Genomic DNA, 16025 nt, shown 5'->3' on the forward strand with positions numbered 1-16025 from the left:
TTTGTTTAGAATCCGTATTAAGGTTCCTGGTATACACAAATGTGTACGACCTGTACTGTTAGGCATTACTTTAAACTGGGGAAGCATTTGACATATGCACTGAAAGGTCGTTTCTGACTGAAAAAAAGCCATGTAATTCCTTCCAACTCACTGACATACAGATATACCCATTGTACAAAGTCAGTGGAAGCAGTCGGAACTTCTCCTGATAAACTTTCAGTTAGCTACACTGATATGGCTGTGTAACAATTACAATTCTCACAAATTCCACACCAAAACCAAACAGATAAGTTGCTTGCAAACTGCTTTTAGCTCTCATCTGTACAGAGCACTTTGGTATTAAGCTGTTTTTGCTCTCTTCCATACTATGACTGTACCGCCAAAATCAGAGGAAGCTAACAAGTTCTCTCCATGATTCCATGCAATACCTATGACCGGATAGCCATGACCCTGCAGTCATACCTTAGTGTGTTAGTTCCTTTTTCCTTGTGAGAGGAGACTGAAATTTGCTCCACACTTTTATATACCTGAAGCTTGTTAACACATGTATTCCTTGGCCGAGTTAAATCATAGAAGTAAACATTTGCATCTTCACTTCCAGCAACTTCAATTGTTAGAACAGATAAATCAGTTGGGAGAAATTCATAAATAGCAGAGACCGAAAACTTGTTTACATCCATGAAAGCTTCGGGGAACACAAATGTTACCATAGCACCCCAAAGAAGTGAAACACAATTTATAAACTCATTGGAACTTTCTTTCTCCAAAAAGTAAGATGCACGTAGGAAAACTCAGACAAAGTTTTTAGAACTTACTTCTTGTATGTTATACAACAACAAACCCTGTGTAATCCCACAAAGTAGGGTCGGGGGTCCCGGGGGATAGAGTGTACGTAGACCTTACTCCTACCTTGCGAAGGATTTATTGTATGCTATCTGCTTGAGAATTCTTAAATAAGCTGGGTACCTAGGAATTTCTTTTCCTCTTATAGTAAACTCCTCTTGCTATTTTCTTCTTTATTTTGAGTATCTTCTTGATGGTAAACTAAATTAGTAAGTGGAAAGATTAGAAATTAAAGTCAACAAAACTAGGGATTTGTACCAAAACAAATCTCTCCACGAGAAAACGACTTTCCAAATTGGCTAGCCAAACAGACTACAGTTTTAGGACCTCAAGAGGGGAAAAAAGGAAAGCAGAGGTTTACAAATTGGAGACAGCTTTTAAAGAGATTAAATTTTTTTATTAACAAATCCGATACATACCTATGTACTCTCCCTTTTCAAGGGAAAGTAAAGGACAGAAAGAAGCACGAATGCTGTGTAGCCGTGGAGCCAGTTTCAGTGAGCACCTAAGTGTCAAATAACCTTTCATCTCCAAAGAGACGCTGCAAGCCCATAATACACTTCAATGTGACTTGAGAAAAAAATTCAGAAGAAAGATAAACCAAAACAAGAGACAAAAATATTTCAGTTTGACCTGAAAAAAGACAAACTTCCATCATGAGTAAAAGCCAGCAAGACAGGGCCTCGTGCCAGCAGAGAAAATGTCCTGTACTGAACAGTTGTAACAACAGATCTATGCTTGCTGCTACTTCTGTTCCGATGAGTTCGAGATAGCACACCTGTATGGGAGTTCATACTAACTGTGTAAATAGATCCCTGTAGATAATGAAGCTGAAAATAGTAAGACTTGGCACAGAGAGGACCAGAAACTGTAATGAAAGAAGAATAGGCACAAAGCAGGCAACCTGACCATCACCGCAGAAAATAAGCTGACCAGTGTGGTCATGGTCCATGGCAGTGACTTCACCATCGACGACAATTTTATTCACTGTTCTCCCAGTGCTAAAATTGAACACCTGAATGTTAGTTTAAAGGTTTAGTGCTTGATGAGGTGAGAAAATAAAGAGTGAAATGAAGGCTGTGACATATTCTATATGGCGAAACAAATATATACAGGGATAATTGAACATGTGTATGAGTCTATACATGAAGGCTGTGACATATTCTATTTGGCGAAACAAATATATACAGGAATAATTGAACATGCGTATGAGTCCACTGACACGGTTTCTTCAGGGGTGTAAGTATGAAGTAACCTACTTTTCAAGCACACAATATCCAAATCCTAATTTAGAAGCAAAAGAAATACTTTAGTAGGTTAGAATGTCAGCCTGAATAAAATTGTACGTTTTCTTGGTTCATAAAATACAAGCTTATGGTCAATCTTTGCTTCATTGTGTAAACCACCATGTGATTTATGTGCTTCTCAGAAACTGTTTAACAACTTATGATACTCCAGTGAGGATTCAAGTCAATGACTGCCACATTTCATCTGACTCTTAATAATCAGCAGGTTTCATCTGTTCACTTTCAGTTCGATGTGAACTGCTTGTTTTGTGCTGCTTCATGAAAGAACTATTGTATCTTCATTTTAGACAGTCGTGTCCTCGTCAGCTTGCGTCCACCTTAACCACTAGAGCCCACAAGCACAAATGCCAGATCAACCTGCACAGCATGGCTCGGGCACTGTTGTGATGGACTCGAACCTAAGATCTCCAGATTATTACTTCTATGCCTCAACAACTCAGCCAACACCCCGGGGATGGAAAACAATTGTATCTTAATGCATTGTGTTTCAGAAACATAATCTCTCTCAAATCATCTAATCATGATGATTGTGCACATGAAATATCCTTTCCTCCTTTCGTTGCTCTATTCTCTTTCTTTGGAGGTTAGATAAATGTTTATCGTGTGCCCTTAGCTATTAGTTTTTCCTTATAAAAAAATATTTATCGTACACGCATGAAGAAGTATTCCCTTAATTAAAGCAAATAAATCTAACATGGATAAGTACAGTATATCTATAGAGTAAAATCTAAACAATTAATATGCGTTCAGCAAAACAGAAAGGATAATTACATTTATTTCTTTCTTTGCATTGCCAGCAGAAAGAAAGTTATTGTTCACCTGTAAAAGAAGAGAAAAAGCAACAGAGAAAGAATCAATTTTAGTCAGTTGTTTAAATGCATATAAATGCCAAGCCAGCTGTAAAAAAAAGAAAATTTTAAAGGTGCTTTGATACAACAAGTCATACAGTCTACCGATGGAATAACAATTGCAAAATATAATAGAAAAAGAAAAAAACTGAAAAGCACATGGAGTCAAGAAAGACGTAGATGGGTCTAGTGTTACTGCCAAGCACGAACTGAGGTGGACACACATGCAAACACTCATCCACAATAACACAAGAAATTTGCATGCAAGCATGTCTTTCAAAAACCTATCAAGAATGTCATTCAGGAAAGTCTACTCTGGTGGTTGCAGAAAATGTTTACCAAAATCAAAAAGTACATCTTTGTCCACTTACAGGATGAAATCGAATGCAAAGCTGTGAAGAGACTCCATATATCACCCTAATGCAAAGTCCTCTAGAAATATCCCATACTCTGACAGTTTTATCCATTGAAGACGATGCAATGTACTGATTGTTTGTTGAAAAGTCAAAATCTGGAAAAGGACAGATTTGAAAATGATAACAGTAACATGGTAAACATATATAAAGCTTAGCTAGCATTACATCGCCCTTGACTGAGGAACAGACTTGCAATTTGAGTCACCAAAAGGCATGTTAACCACATTAATAGTAAAACTCCATAAGAGAACAATAGTGTGGTTTTTGGCTTTCTGGATACTCAGTTTAGACCATCAATAAATTGGGACAGGAACTAAAACAGCCTCAACATGTTTTCACTCTCCATATATTTGGTGATTGGGTTCATTGGGCTTTGGCTCCTACATAAGGCAATACTCCACCTTATAAAGAATACAATAAAATAAATAAGGCAAAACTCTGATATTCGCCACCACAATACCAATAGGAGCAGAATCAGCAGTGCTAATGCCAAAACATCAATAATACCATCCAAAATGGATAAGAATTCAAAATGATTGAGGGACAATTTTATGCTTTTAACTTTCAACCAATAAAAGAAGAAATTTTAAAAATGAATTTAACGAAAAACTAAAGAAAAATGATGGAAACAAAAAAACATAGAATAACCTGTTCTTGAAAGTACTAGGTCGACCTTGAAAAGTCCGACAAAGGCATCGCAAAAGAGACCATGCTATTAAAAATCACAGTGGTATAGAAACAACTACTGCAGGTGCTAACACCTACTCTCTCCATTTTGGTATTAAGCATACTTTGGTATTTTCTACAAATTTATTGTGTCAAAAGCCTTCTTTTCTTCCTTAAACTCTGTGTCCATATCCAGTCAAATGCTCCCACTCATATTGGGAAGGATAGGTATTAAACAACTCCCATGACTCACAGTGTCCTCGTTTCAAGGTTTCAAGGTTTTGAATCAAATGCTAATCAGTTGAATGGGAGGAAAAAAATCACAAGGACAGAAGACATAAGGTCTACTAAACCATTTCCATTTGGACATTGCAAATGTCAACTGAGAATTCTGGACTTGGTTAATGTTCAGAACTTTTACTATTGTTTTTTGTGTGTTAAATCTTGTCTATGCTTCTACCAACTTAATACAACCAATACTGGAAGACTCATTTCTCCATTCCCATACCCCTAACTCTTGTAGGGAAAAGAAGAAACTACTCCAATGACAATCATGGACAATGAATAGTGTCAAAGGTGTGATTGAGACTTGAAGTGTGAAGCAGAGCAGCGCTAAGCTTCACATTGCTTAGGTGGTGCTTCAACGATGGTGAAGGACGTGCACCTTAGCAAAAACTAGCAAACCAAGAATCATTGAAAATTTTTAGTTGATTTCAGGAACTCATGACTCTATCTTGTAAGATAGAACTAAACAATAAATAAAGCCATCAAAATGATTAGTACTCATACGGAAACATACTGAATGGATAAGTTATGGATTAAAAATAGGAAATTAGAGATTTGGATTATGAAAACATAGGCACTATACTGAATTAGTAACTTAACATTTGCATCTAATCAAAGATCTATGAGAGTTGTTGAATTCTTCCACATGGTTTGATACCAATACTTCACCAGTTACATTTTTTAAAATTCTCCTAATATTAGTTCTACAGCACTTCTTTCGCTAAAGACCTGAATTGAGCTTTCAGTTTAAAACACCATTAGATTTTGATGCTTTTCTACACTTTTTGCATTTGACAACATTGACATCTCACGCTGATTGCGACTTAAATAAGACTATGGCTACAAATTTAAGCCACTATTTCTAACACATTTAACAAAGGAAAAGTACAAGTCAAACAACTCCGATATATGAATAAGAAGTTAAAGACAAGACTGCAGAATCAATACCAGTTAATCCAACCTGTGACATCTTTTGAATGCCCTATTAACTGCTTAATGACTGAAGGGGGCATGGAGACATTGCACACTGTCAAACTGCCATCTGATGCTCCATATGCAAGTAGATCAGAACTCATATGCCCAAACTTTATAACCGTAACTAAAAAATTAGATTAGTTAAGTTAGTAATACAGCTTGATGAAGAAAGAGACCGACTGATTCTGCTTTGCAAAATAATTACCCATGGCCTTGCATTGGTCAAAAATGCAATGCATCCCAACAAAGGAATATGCAGGTTCCGACCTTCTACGTGGCCGATCATCAGTATCACTCGCATTTGAACTGTAACTAGTAGTCCGGCTCAATGCTTGACTTGCTTGGCTGGGACTCCGTAAATCCTGCATAAACATGAGGTGGTGAAAGGTGTGCTAAGAGAATTCTCATTTGTCATGCAACTATAATGTCCAGAAAGAAACTCTTCCGATCTTCTAGTTGAGTCGCACGCCAAGATCACTTCGCATATGGTTGGTGTTGGACCTAGACTCGACCAATTCATTTGGCACTAACCTTATCAACCCTTCAAACTTAATTCATAGGGCGTCAACACAATCTATCATCCAAACACTAGTTCGATGACATGTCATGGATAGTCAAATATTCCTCATAAATAGCTGCATGCATAGGCTAAAGTAAAAAGTATGAAAAAAGATTAGTCATAGATAACCAAAAGCTGCACATACCTTGAAAGAATTCCAGCTATCCGACTCAAGCAACTGGGAAACTGGACTTGGTGAAGGCATCCATCGCCCACTGATGCATCAACCAGTAAATTATCCTGATGTCAGATTGTATGCAGTACGAACTTCAACAAATGACATAAAAAAGATAAAATAAATAAATAAAATGCTTCATGTTGGAAAAGCTTTACATTCCCCAAAGTTCCATGATGTCAAAATAACTCAAAAGCAGTAGAAGGTACATGCAACAGAAGATAAATAAATCATGTTGCGTCCCTCCACAATCAGTAATGGGCACATAAAAAATAATAGGCATATAAAAAGGATTATTCTCCCAGCATCTCATGCTCTTATAAGCAACGTCATCATATTATTGCCTAAAGAGCTGAAAATTTATTAATAACCAGTACTTCAAGCAAATAAAAAACACATTCTTGGTCCCCTCCTGTACAGTGATAAATTCATAGTCTGACAGTTCCAGATTAAGAAGCAACGTCATCATATTATTGTCAGACTTCTGCGCAAGCCCTTGTATAAGGCAAACATGAAATTTTATCGGTTTTCTAGAGACAGCTGAATTGAAGTATAGCCCGTGTACGTAAAGACTGAATTTGAAACTTTTTCCAAATTTTGCTAATCTGTACAGGTATAAAAGCGCAGCCCAGTGCACAAAACATTCTGCGTTCACGCAAGGTCGGGAGAAGGGCCGCATCCCAAGGGGTGTGATGTAGATAGACTACTCTAAACTCTAAAGCAAGCAATAGTGGCTGCTTACACGGCTTGAAGCCGTGACCTATTGGTCACACGGAGATAACTTTATCGTTGCACCAAGGTTCCCCTTCCAATCTGTCCAGGTACCTTTACATGGAATTCAAGTGAAAAACTCTAGGCTTCATATGATGGTATTATTCCATTTGAAGCTTCATATGATGTTTCTTACTATTTCTAGTTTCAAAAGCCACTGCTTGCTAAGTATTGTTGAAAAGACGTCCAAAATACAGATCTGTGGAGTTCTCAAAGCAGCGGACATTTAAGTCAACCGAGTAATTCTTACTAGCAAGCTTAAGTTTCCGAAACTCAACCTCTCAACAGTATTCCTAGTCATTTAACACAACAAATGAAATTTACACAAAATATAATAATTATTAAGTAAACAACCAAATACGAGTCTTAATCATGCGCCCTAAGCACTTGAGATTGCAATCTACTAGAGGAAATGAAGATAGATCTCAACCACCTGTTCCCTGGGGTGCTCGAGCGGCTTGGTATTTGCAAGTTCTCCCAATTCCTTGGCCTACTAATATAATTTCGATAAGCCACGTATCCTTTTCCATTGCATCTCCAGTCCTTCAACAAGCATTAAAGTCCAATCAGGTTACTTCTTCACTAATTGCAACAAATAAATAGATCCTACTATCCAAGTGTTCAATGAAATGCATCTCGTTTTACACCTAAACCATAAAAAGTAATTTGAACTATGATAAACTGAATAAATGTATAGAAGCAATGAGATATACGTAATATTTTTTTCTGAATACAAAAAAAGAAGCAAATATGCGCATAAAAATATAAATACGTACAATAAGTATGTATCCATTTGTAGTGAAATCAGATCATGCTCACAGCGATGTTGCAGTTAAATATAATCATGTATTAGTGAAAACGCGTGAAATAACCGCACCTTGCGACGAAGTACACCGGATTCGGCTTTGCGATGAAGAAGGAATCGGCGAATTGCAATGTAATTAGGATCCGAATTGGCAGGAGATGGCTGAAGCATACAACTGAAGAACTCAGGATTTGCAGTTGAGTCCTTTTTCTTCTCAATATTCTCCTTCAGCTCATTATCATGATCTTCAGGCGAGCGTTTCGAAATTGTCGGTTCCGCCATTTCGGGGAAATTCAGGTGAACTCTTCTTCATCCAAAAAATAATATCGCCTCCTCCGGCAATCAGATCGTGGAGGAAGCGTTTTTGAAAAAAAAAATCAGATGATGGATGAAACTGGAGTTGTGATAATGTGAAATTGTGAAGACTGATGAGGTGAAATGGTGAATCGAGGATCTCGTTTCGCATGTGCAATTACCAGTGTCCGTCAACTGCGCCATTTTTTGTTGACGGTGCATCTTATAAATTTTTGAGTTTGTAACGAACAACTCCCTTCTCCTTTTGTTATTACCGCTTTCTCCCCAAGTTTCTAAAATTATTAACGAAAAAACACCCTTATTTTATGTTCTTATCATATTCTTCCTACAATATTTCAGTTCTTTGTTGCCTTCCAAATACTATTGCGAATAAGTCGTTTTACTTGTCCCAAAATCTCATTTACACCCCTGAGGTATTCAAATGTTTCAATCTTTTATTAACTCACGCATGTACAAAGTTTTGAGGGTTGAACCAAAACCCCCCCAACCCCCCCCCCCCCCCCAAAAAAAAGATTAGTTGTCCCGTTGTTTTAAAAAGCTTTTTCGGGACTCGCTCTGGAACGGAGCACTATCAAAATGCCCTGAGACTCACGCGTGGGGCTTAGTTTTATGAAGCTTACGCCTCAAGCGCCCAACTGTGCGCCCTAAACACGGCTAATGCCCAACACTCGAGACCCGCCCAACAATTATTACTCAAATCGTGCGTCAAATATCCTACTTAGCACTATTGACCTTCAAAACTCTTTAACGAATGAATGATTAAAGTTTTATTCATTTATAGGAATATGAAGATTGAGAGTAACTTAATTAAATGACGAGTCATAATATTGCAGATTTAATAATTGAGAACAACGTGAAGGTGAATATCTAAAATAGATAGCCAAAATTTATATCTTCACTTGTTATCGGAGGAAATGGGCCTTCTTGGTCATTTAGAATGCTGAAATTAAGAGTGTTCTTTTTAAATTTTATGTGTAAAAGTGGCAAGCTCGACTTTATTTATGGCAAAAAGAAAAAAATTAATGAAAGTTTGATAATAGCAAAAGGAGTAATATTCTAATTACAACACTGGTAAAGTTTATTTATTATTTACTTTTAGGAAGATAGAATACAACAACAACATCCACTCAGTATAATTCTACACGTGGGATTTAGGGAGGGTAAGATGTACGCAGCCTTACCCCTATTCTGGAAGGGCAGAGAGACTGTTTCCGATAGACCCTCGGCTAAAGAAGGTGAAAGAAGCCATAATAGCAAGTAATAGCAAGATAAATAATTAGAAAACTAAATCGAAGATAGCAACAACGAATATGAATGAGGTACCGATAACAAGTAATAACAAGTTAGATATTTTGATTTTTTTATATTTGAAATTTAAGACATTATAATTGATTTTTATTTCGTAGTAAAATTATTATTATTGATTGTTTATGCCGATAAAAACATGCTAGAAATTTTATTTTTCATGAGCTTTTTTAATTATTTGTAATTTTCTTAAACTTGTAATATACTTCCTATATTTTTATGTTGTTATGTTGTTTTATTAATTTATAAATTAATAAATTTAAAGATCTATAAGACCTACACCCCATGCCTCGGGACGTGCTCCTCGCCTAATAGTAATTAAAACGCTCCGCCTTTTAAAATACTGATGCGACGTTCCAAATCTAGAAAAAGGAATTTAAGTCGAACAATTGCAATAACATTTGGGGAGTTGCAAGACAAAAAGAAAGGGGTTTCGAATACCAAATTTTTTCCTAAAAATTGCATCTCCATCCTTTACTTTCCTTCCTTCTTCAATTTTCCTTAAATTGCAATCATCTAAAACCATTTACGAGGTTTTAGAACTTCAATAATAGTTTTAATTTTCATTACTTTCAAAACTAATTCTTCCAATACAACTTAAAATCAAATCCAACCAATTTCTTGGGGAAGTGCACAAACAACTATTCTTAGGGCTTCTGTTTAGGATTAGCTAGTATTCCTCTGGTCCAAAATAAGTGATTTTTTGGCCTTTTTTTGTGGTTCAAAATAAGAGATTTTTCCAGATTTCAAGAATGAATTAATTATTTTTTCCTACGTTGCCCTTAGAGTTAATAGTGTTGGAGTATGTGTTAGGAATGTTTATGTGAAGAGATAGTAAAGGTTAGTATGGTCAATTTTATTGTTAATTAATATTAAAAGATGAATTTTTTAATCTGTGCGAAAACAGCTAAAAAATCACTTATTTTGGACCGGAGGGAGTACTTACTTGAGAATTTTGACTAAAAATTTTAATTTCATGACAATTCAGGACATTTGTGTCCCGAAAAAAAAACTAGAAAATTAAAATTCATGACACATGAGCTAATTCCTAAATAACAGCCACTTAAAGCGGCTATCTGGTGTCATTTCAAATAAATTCAATTTTCCTTTTTGACCATTTCTCTGGACGTTGACCAGAATTGACAAGTTCAGATGTTGAGAAGATAGCCAAAAAGTTTAGTTTTTGTTTCGACATCTTTGAACTATTGGTTGACAATAACTTTTAGATGCTAACAATGTAAAGGGGAAATAGGCAATTATATTGTAGCTTGTAGTATAACGTGAAGGACTACTTGGATTTCATGCAAGAATGAATGGATAATTTTGTCACTTAGTACCCTGATATTGCCTTTTCTACCTTACAGATATGTTTTATTAACACATTCTATGTGACCAGCTACATATGGAAACTGTGCACACAACAGCTTGCTTTGCCTCTGTATGTCTCATTTAGAAACACATCCGCAAGTGCAAGGCTTAGAATTACGTTTGCAACTCAAATTTGACCTCCTCAACCACATTCACGTTTGGAGAAGTGAGTAACTATGAAGTAATATAAATCCTTCAATTTTCTTTTACGACATTATTTTGTTTTCCTCATAAGGCCTCTCCCACATCCCAGGATGGACATTGTACACATTATGAAACAGCAAGAGCCTGAAATGACGAAATTTATTCGTTACAGACCAAGGCATCAATTACACAATGCTGACGAGGAAAATGAAAGAAAATCTCTTGTATATCATCACGATTTGGTTACCATGGACTCATCAACTGGATTCCAAATACGATTGTTAACCCATATCTTATCAGCTTCCACAGCATATCCGTCCTGATTACGGTGCCAACTATAATAAGCATGAGTTCTATTCTTGATAGCAAGAGTGGCATGTCCAAAACTGGCCTCTCGGAACGCAGAGTAAGCTGGTTGTGGCTCTGTCATGCTGAAATTAGAATAGAAGATATCTGATTATTAGTTCTCTGACACAAGCACAAGTTCAAAAGATACAACAAATTTCTAGAATTGGATTAATCTTACTTGGTGGCGAGGCCTTCCAAATTTCCTCCATCTCCGATAGTTACATAAATTGGGGCAGACTGATCACGAATAGGAGTGCATTCTCCATTGACAACGTTGTAGGCCACATTAGATATCCGTTCCTGAAATACAATAGAAAATTAGATCTTTTTATAAGAATTGCCACTACGATTCTCACTGCAGCTACATCGAACTCGGTGAGATGTTTAAAGATCAAATGAAAAGAAAAAAGAACTCTGTGATTTGTGCATACCGTTCGCTCATAAGCATGAACATGACCTGCAAAAACAATATCCACTTTGTACTTTACAAACCATGGTTCATACATTACTCTCATGGTTTCCCCTTCCATGTAGTGATAGTTGTAGCTGTTATACCATGGAGAATGTACTAGAACAATCAGCCATGGAGTCTCGGTCCTGTTAACTTTTGGTAGCTCTTCCTCAAGCCATTTGTATTGAGGAGTGTATTTACCTAATAATTGGAAAGAGAAAAGGAACTTAGAGAAAATAGACAAATCAATGGTCCTGAACTTTCAAAGTAATTGCCTCTCCTGAATAATCTTTATCAGAGACCAAGAAAATGCACTCACATATTATTGGGAAGCATGGTGGATGTGAACAAAAGTTAGACATCAATAAAATGCCATTATGACTCTTGACTGAAATTTGATACTATACTAAAGCTACTCTTGTCTCTTAAGATGCATGTTAGAAGAGGACATTCTTCAAGAACTGGAAAAGCAGCAGACTGTTGATCATTTTTTCTGGTCGAATACTTCTATGTCCATGCTAAAGGAGAGAGAAAGAAAGAGCAAACACCAGTGCATAATTGAATCTCGTATTACTCAAAGAATGCCATATCCTTACCATATGCAGAATATGAGGATAAAACGATGATATATGCTGAAGCTCGCTTGACTGAATACCACAAGGGAGATGTACTGTTTGATGCTCTATATGGAACATGATACCGATGAGTGTAGGGCTTGAAAGGCTTTGTTTCCCCCTGCAGGCAGTATTAGGATGTATTCATCAAAATTCCAGTACAAAACTATCTAAAATCTAGGACATCAAAAAGTATAACATTAGAAGAATGGAAAAGCACAAACAGTCTTTTTTGCTCCGGAGCTCAATTAATTAACTATATAACCATATCGGTCCTCTAAGGTGTGGATGCTTGCTCATTATTAGTCACTCTGAATATTTTGTAATGTTGCATGCGAGATGAATCTCATGCCATTTCTTTTGCAAAGCTGAGCAAATGTCTTTTCTCTCTTATTTTTTTGTTGAACAGACAGAGATGCCAAATTGGAAACAACCTCTCTATCCTCACAAGGTAGGGGTAAGGTCTGTGTACACACTATTCTCTCCAGACCCCACAGTGTGGGATAATACTGGGTATGTTGTTGCTGCTGTTGTAGACAGAGATGCCAGGTTCAACATACTCAATATACTCAAACTAGCAGTAGAGAGCAGAATCTCTGGCTGAGCTAAGATAAACTAATTATTGTGAAGACTGTTGAATTCGAGCAACTAAATATTCTTTCGGTTCATCCACTTAAACAAGAGTGTGTTAACACACAGTTTCTGTTTAATGGGATGAAGGTCCAGAATGAGCTAATATTTTGCAGTTTGCCGTCAGTAAAAATTTACATCTAGCTGAAAATAATAGCTCAAAGCATCCATGAAATATACTAGAAGTCAATTTAAGCAGGAAGAGAACTAGTTCAGTATCACTTACAATTTCAGGAGCAAAATCTATCTCATGATTTCCTGCAGTCCAAATCCAAGGTTGATAAGCAGTACTTCTCTCTACAAATCTTCCCCATGTATCCCATCTTACATTATCATGATTAGGATAGTTATCAGCATAAGATAGGTCACCTACAAACAACACTGCTTGTCCCTTGATTGGATTTAATTCATAATGTGTGAGTGTCTTGTTTGAGTCGAAACTCTGACCAAGATCCCCTGTAATGAAATGCAGGTCGACTGAGAAATGGAACACAAATGCTAACAACAACATCAATGTTTTTTATCTATTATTTTCCTTTTCCTTTGTAAGTATGCAAAGAAGTTTGCATTGTGCTGCGTTCAAGATTTGCACTTAAGGAGAAGTATATTGTATGTATGACGTCCATGTAACAATGTTTATGCTACATGCAAATGATAACACTCCTCCCTTTCAGAAATATGCTGTGAATATGCTGTTTCACACAATTAACTAGAGAGTACGTTATCTCTCAAAGCTTAGATGCAGGGTCTAGATTATATTGTAAATAGTATATCAACATGCCCATAACTTTCTATGCGGAGTCAAAATTTGTATGTAAAAATTTACTAAAATTGCAAAAATAGTAGATATGAACCCATATTATAATGGGTTCAATGTGAAAAATATTAAAATTGAACCCATATAATTTAAATCCTGGATCCGCCTCTGTCTTTATTATAGTATAAATGAAACCTCAAAGCTTGGGTAATATAACCTAAGCAAGCTCTAAGAAGTTCCAACAGCAATGATTTGGTTGAAATTGTTACCTATAAGACCAAATGTATAGGGTACATCAGGCCCGACTGGTGGAGGAGTTACAAACCAGAAGGTTCGCGCCGTGTGCCCAACCCCAATCTTATAGTAGTATTTGGTATTGAACTGCAAAAGAAATATTACATCCATTGTAAGTTTCAACATAATCTCAGAGGGTTAAATAGTTTACCATGAATAACAATGAGCAAGGAGCCAAAATTATCCCCAGAAATAATAAAAAGGAAGGGAAGAATGAATGTTCACCTCCAAATGCCTAATAGTGGAGTGATGGATGTAACCAGAAGTGTAGTTATAAAATTTGTAGGTTGTAACCTTTCCCTTGGCCGTATTCTTTTGCTTGCTTTTCTCACTCCAATATAGGACTGTACTTGAACCAGGTTCATCCATAGTCACCCATGAAACAATTACGGCCTTTCCCTCATGATCTCCTTGTGTTATGTGAACCTTATACAAAACCCCAAACAGAATCAATTAGCAAATAAACCAAATTCCATGAATGAGACAAGCATAAACAGAACTTGATACACCTGATAAAACTTTGTACACTATCCGAGAGCAGAGGCGGTTGCATCATTTGTCCAATGGGTTAATATGAACTCAGTATTTTCTACACTTATTTTTATGTGAAAAACTACTAATATTTTGACAAAATATTCAATTTTGAGTAATTTCAATTTCAAGAGTACAATGAGTTCATTGCTAACAACTTTAAGGTTGAAACCTATCAATTTTAAATTGTGGATCAGCCTCCTCTGTCCCAAAAATATCCACTACGTTTTTGTCTAGCAAAGATATCTACTTTTCTTCTGGCCCCTCTAGCCCATTAACAAAATCATAAAGTAAAAAGGGAACAGTGAATCCCATTAAATTAAACAGAAAATCAAAAGTGAAAAGTGCATCAAGATATACATAAAAAAATTAACACTTCATAGCAAGCTCTATAATGCATCAAAGATGTTCGTTAAAAGCTCTATAATGCAGCAAAGGTGTTCGTTAAAATCTTTAACTGAAAAAAAAAAACATATCGAAAATAGAAAACGACCGTCACTTTAAACATACCTGTTGAGGCGCATTGTAACCAGGAGGGGCACGGAAGACATCACTATCAAGAGGCATATCGACTGTCTTCTCAACTTTCCTAATAAAACTACTGGTAACTCCACCATTGCATAAAAGTGACTCGTTGAGAAGTAAACCCAGAACAAGAACGATGCAACGCCCGAAAAACTCCATTTTTGACACACCCATTTTTGCACACCAAAAACACAACTTTCACATTATAGGAGGTCGTATATATATATATATATATATGTATCCAAGGAGTATTTTTAGATACCAGTATTCGAAGGATATACGTCTAGAATTACGGGGAATATTCTGATTTTGTACGATAAGTATCAAGTCAACGATTTAAGTAGTCGACAATCGACATTTGGATTGGGGTTTATCTGAGATTTCACATGTAAACGAGTGGGAAAACCAGAAAAATAATGAAGAAAAACTATGATGATATATATAGTAATTCATAAACGACAATAAATTGAGAGGAAAACCAGAAAAAGAATGAAGAAACAGTATGATCATATATATATATAGTAATTCCTAAGCTACAATAAATTGAGTTGACTTCTCAACTAACGAGAAATTCGGTGTATATCACATTAGATACGTCGTTTGAAATAATGTGCTTGTGCTTGTGCCCTCCGCACGAGGCGGATCATCTTAAACCAAGAGAGGTTCCAGCCATACAAAATGATTCTATAAATCTAGGGGGTGTAAAACGGGCGTATCCGGTTGGATATGAACATGTCAAAATAGGTAATTTAAAAAGCGATAAATTATCTGATCTGACCCGCATTTGAAATGGATAAAGAACAGGTTTATCCGGCGGATAATATGGATATCCATATTATCCATGACTTCTTAAATATGATCACTTATGAGAGAATTACTAGTCTTCCAAACTTGAGAAACCCCAATTTGAATCTTTACAAATATAAAAGTTAAACACATTAGTTATCCATTTGGTTAACCATTTTTAAGTGGATAACATGGTTCTTTATCCAATTCGACCCGTTCTGAAATGGTTAATTATCCAATCCATTTTTTGATAGATAATATGGGTAGATAACTGTTTTCTTTTGACCATTTTGCCACCTCTAGATAA

The 16025-nt window shown here is 36.1% G+C and overlaps 2 protein-coding genes across 2 annotated transcripts; both read right to left on the minus strand.

Annotated features, from left to right (window-relative positions):
• Positions 1-95: 95 nt before the first annotated feature.
• LOC104226706 (uncharacterized) lies at positions 96-8152 on the minus strand. The gene is made up of 12 exons (XM_009778741.2): positions 7723-8152; positions 7279-7388; positions 6045-6114; positions 5546-5702; positions 5327-5464; positions 3370-3509; positions 2922-2969; positions 1748-1858; positions 1477-1658; positions 1263-1384; positions 528-604; positions 96-450 (listed from the first exon to the last, which is right to left on the minus strand). Exons 1-12 carry the CDS (start codon positions 7930-7932, stop codon positions 340-342), a joined length of 1476 nt encoding a protein of 491 aa, XP_009777043.1. The 5' UTR covers positions 7933-8152; the 3' UTR covers positions 96-339.
• A 2653-nt stretch (positions 8153-10805) lies between these two features.
• On the minus strand, positions 10806-15194 carry LOC104226705 (purple acid phosphatase 2). Its single transcript, XM_009778739.2, has 9 exons — positions 14918-15194; positions 14102-14302; positions 13852-13963; positions 13052-13281; positions 12178-12316; positions 11562-11782; positions 11309-11430; positions 11030-11213; positions 10806-10926 (listed from the first exon to the last, which is right to left on the minus strand). Exons 1-9 carry the CDS (start codon positions 15104-15106, stop codon positions 10909-10911), a joined length of 1416 nt encoding a protein of 471 aa, XP_009777041.1. The 5' UTR covers positions 15107-15194; the 3' UTR covers positions 10806-10908.
• Between the last annotated feature and the right edge of the window lie 831 nt (positions 15195-16025).

Source organism: Nicotiana sylvestris, chromosome 1 (assembly GCF_000393655.2).
Source record: "Nicotiana sylvestris chromosome 1, ASM39365v2, whole genome shotgun sequence".
Taxonomy (NCBI): domain Eukaryota; kingdom Viridiplantae; phylum Streptophyta; class Magnoliopsida; order Solanales; family Solanaceae; genus Nicotiana; species Nicotiana sylvestris.